This window comes from Arachis hypogaea, chromosome 7 (genome assembly GCF_003086295.3).
Source record: "Arachis hypogaea cultivar Tifrunner chromosome 7, arahy.Tifrunner.gnm2.J5K5, whole genome shotgun sequence".
NCBI lineage: Eukaryota > Viridiplantae > Streptophyta > Magnoliopsida > Fabales > Fabaceae > Arachis > Arachis hypogaea.
The window spans coordinates 12,167,739-12,171,338 of NC_092042.1; the positions used below are offsets into that span (position 1 = coordinate 12,167,739).

Genomic DNA, 3,600 nt, shown 5'->3' on the forward strand with positions numbered 1-3,600 from the left:
TTTTTCCTAATATTAAAAAACAAAACAAACATTAGTTTGACTCAAATATCCTCACACACTCTCCCAAACTCAAACCGGCCTTTATCTTATACCTGAGAAAAGACAGTTAAAAGTGATCCATCTTTTGTTCTGCTTTCTGATCTCTGGAATTGGAGTAGTGTCATGTTTATTATGAATTGGAATTGATGGTTGTTGATTTTATTAAATTGCAGTTATTTTTATGTTTTTATAACATCACTTTGAAACAAAAAATATTGAAGAAAATAATGTTTACTCTGTAATTAGAAAAGATCCAAGCATAATAAATGAGAATTATATTAAAAAGAAAGGAGAAAATAAATCTGTTAAACAGAAATAGAAAAAAATCCAAAAGAAAAGATATAAAAATACCTTCCATTAATCCATTCTCGCTTCACCAGTTGCAACCTTGTTGTCCTATTTTGAGTCAAACCCAAAAACAGAGCTCTGCTGCCACCACCCACTTACAACCCACGCGCCGGCTTCACTCAGTCGCAACTAGTAACAGGAAAAAGCAACCACCCCCAACCAACGAGATCATGCCACGTGTCGCCTAACCCACAACGTCGTTGCACGATGCTGTTTCGCTGTTCCCTTCTTCCCCCCTCGCAAACCAAACAACACGAAAACTGTCATCCCATTCTTTCTCTCTTCCCCAGGATGTCCAACAACGAACCCCAACTTTCTCTCTCTAATTCCGTCTCTCTCCCCTCCATCGAAAAACAAAAAAAAAAACAAAGAAGCCGAACACATTGATGAATTATTAAGTCTCTGAATTCTCATATCAACAACCTTTTCTTCTTTTCAGAGATTCGCCTTTCAATTCCGATAATAAGAAAAAAGAAAAAGAGCATCGGATCTGACTTGATCAACTCTGGGTTGTAATTTGTAAACAGTTATCGGTATTAGAGAATAATACTAACACTAATACTAATACGTATACGTATACGTATTTTCATACGATAGCCGTAGATGTCTTCGCATTGGTGTTACAGGTGCAATAAATTTGTGAGGGTATGGAGGCAGGACATTGTGATTTGTCCAGATTGCGATAGCGGTTTTGTCGAAGAGGTAGATCCTAACACACGCACCGTTTACGCCGATGGCAACCGCGGTCGACGGTTGCCGGCGGCAGCGATGTACATGATAGGCCACCATCAACGTCACCAGCGTCATAATTCCGTTGAAAATAACGCCGTCGCCACCACCACAAACGATAATAGCAATAATAATGACAACAACAATGTTAGCTTGTCGCGGCAAAATCAACGGCGACACTGCCGGAACACCAATGGCGGTGGCGGAGGAACAGGCGGTGACAGGTCGCCGATCAATCCGGTCATCATGCTCCGCGGCGGCGAGCAATCCGAGGGAACCAGCAGACGCAGGGGGTTCGAGCTTTTCTATGACGACGGCGCCGGTGCCGGTCTCCGTCCCTTGCCACCGAGCATGTCGGAGTTTCTCCTTGGAACAGGCTTCGATAGGGTTTTGGAGCAGTTCTCACATTTCGAAAGGCACGAGCGACACCTTCACCACCACAACCAGCCTCCTCCGGCGTCAAAATCCGCCGTAGAAGGCTTGCCGGAGGTGGAGATCACCGAGAACAACCTCGCCACAGAGCCACATTGCGCAGTTTGCAAGGAAGCCTTCGAGATCGGAACAAAAGCTAAAGAAATGCCGTGCAAGCACATATACCACTCGGACTGCATCTTGCCGTGGCTCGCCCTTCGAAACTCCTGCCCGGTTTGCCGCCACGAGTTGCCCACAGAACAAAACAATAACGGTCACGTGCAGAATGCGGCCACCAACAACAGCGCACGTGCCGATCAAGAAGATAACAATAACAATGATAACGGCAATAATAACAATGTGGGGCTAACAATATGGCGGTTACCGGGTGGCGGTTTTGCGGTTGGGAGGTTAACCGGTGCAGGAAGAGGGGGATCAGAGAGGGAAAATCTTCTTCCTGCTGTGTACACAGAAATGGATGGAGGAGGGTTTGATAGTAATAACAACAATAATAATAATGGTGGCGGTGGTGGTGGTGGTGGTGAGAGGAGGAGGGTTTCTTGGGCGGTTTCAACTACTTCAAGAGAGAGAGAAAGTGGTGGTGGGTTGAGGAGAATGATGAATAGTTTCTTTGGTTGCTTCAGACGTGGGAATCATGGTGCTCTTCATCATCATCATTCTTTTCCTTCTTCTTCTTCTCGGAATGGTGATTATCCTAGGCAGTATTCATCATCATCACCTTCAAATAGAAATAGAACTATGACAAATAATGGCACGGCACCTTCCGCTGTCAATTTCGATTTGGATCACTCCCCTTTGCGTCAACGCAGGACTTGGTCTATGGATGTAAATAGTGGTGGTTCTAGAGCTTGGTGACGTTGATCCATGATGATGATCAAAATCAAGATTTTGAAGGATATGCATGAATCAACTTTGCTTATTGTGGGAAGACGAAGATTTTAAGGTCAGAGAAAGAAACAGAAATGATATTTACATTGTATAACTCTCTTGTACACTCTTTTCTAAATGATATAAATGATCGACCTTTTTTTTATTTGACTTTTTATTGATCACTTTTAATTATAAAATTAAAAAATGTACAAGAGAGATATACACAAAGATAATACATATAATATATTGTCACTCATTTTTTGTTTACATTGTTTGGAAGTTAGCTGACAAGGACCAAAAATACATATTAGTTTTGTAGATTATTTTCTATAATATAGAAACAGAGTTCTTTTTATTAATCACTTTTAAAATATAAAATATGCAAAAGAAATATATAGAAAAACAATGCATATAGCATTTCTCTGTATTAAATATATTTGGTATTTGAATTTGAGTAGAGGATGCGATGCGATGACAAGTGCTTTGTGAATTAATTGTGAGAGCTGTGTTGTGGTGTTGGATAGATTGGTGAATTATTGAGTGCTGCTATACAATTGAAGAAGCAGCTAATATTACAAGAGGAAGGGATGCAAGGACCAGAGCATAAGTTCTTTTTCATGCTAGCTAGTTTGATGATGATCATGATGGACTCAAACAGCTTCTACATATTGATAATATATCTTTCTTTTTCTTTTTTCTTTTTTTTCATGTGTAAAGTTTGTTGATTAGCTTCATCAGTCTTATTGTCTTTCAAGTTAGTGACGTTTATTGTCATTGTATTTCTGAAGGAAAACCCTTATTATAAGTTCAAATGATCAATTTCATAGTTAGCTAGCTAGCAGCTTACTGCCATAAATTGATTTTATGATGGTTTAATATTTGGTGTTGATCACCACATTCTATGTGGATATCATTTTCATTTTTTTTCTCCTTATATTAACAAAAAAATATAAATAAACAATGAAAATATTAAAAGTGAGTTTGCTTTTTCGGTTTTTCCAGCCAAATGCAAAGGAGTTCTCGACTTCTCGTAGCGCCAGGGTAGAAGATTCGAATCTCTGTTCGATCTTGTGAGATACGTTCGTGTCATTCCTCTCGGGCACACGTGTCTTCTTTTTTTTGTTTTTGGAGTCCTATGTATGTTTAATATATCCATCATGCCAATTATTTTTGGGGTCACAA

The 3,600-nt window shown here is 40.0% G+C and overlaps 1 protein-coding gene across 2 annotated transcripts; it reads left to right on the forward strand.

The window, feature by feature from the left end:
* Positions 1 to 549: 549 nt before the first annotated feature.
* Positions 550 to 3,294, forward strand: LOC112702486 (E3 ubiquitin-protein ligase RDUF2-like). 2 transcript variants are annotated; one of them, XM_025753537.3, is made up of 2 exons: positions 550 to 2,491; positions 2,877 to 3,294. In XM_025753537.3, the coding sequence occupies exon 1, from the start codon at positions 991 to 993 to the stop codon at positions 2,401 to 2,403; it is 1,413 nt and encodes a 470-aa protein (XP_025609322.1). In that variant the 5' UTR covers positions 550 to 990; the 3' UTR covers positions 2,404 to 2,491; positions 2,877 to 3,294. The 2 variants fall into 2 exon arrangements, with proteins under 2 accessions (XP_025609322.1, XP_025609323.1); XM_025753538.3 differs by having other exon boundaries at positions 2,943 to 3,294.
* The last annotated feature ends 306 nt before the right edge of the window (positions 3,295 to 3,600 follow it).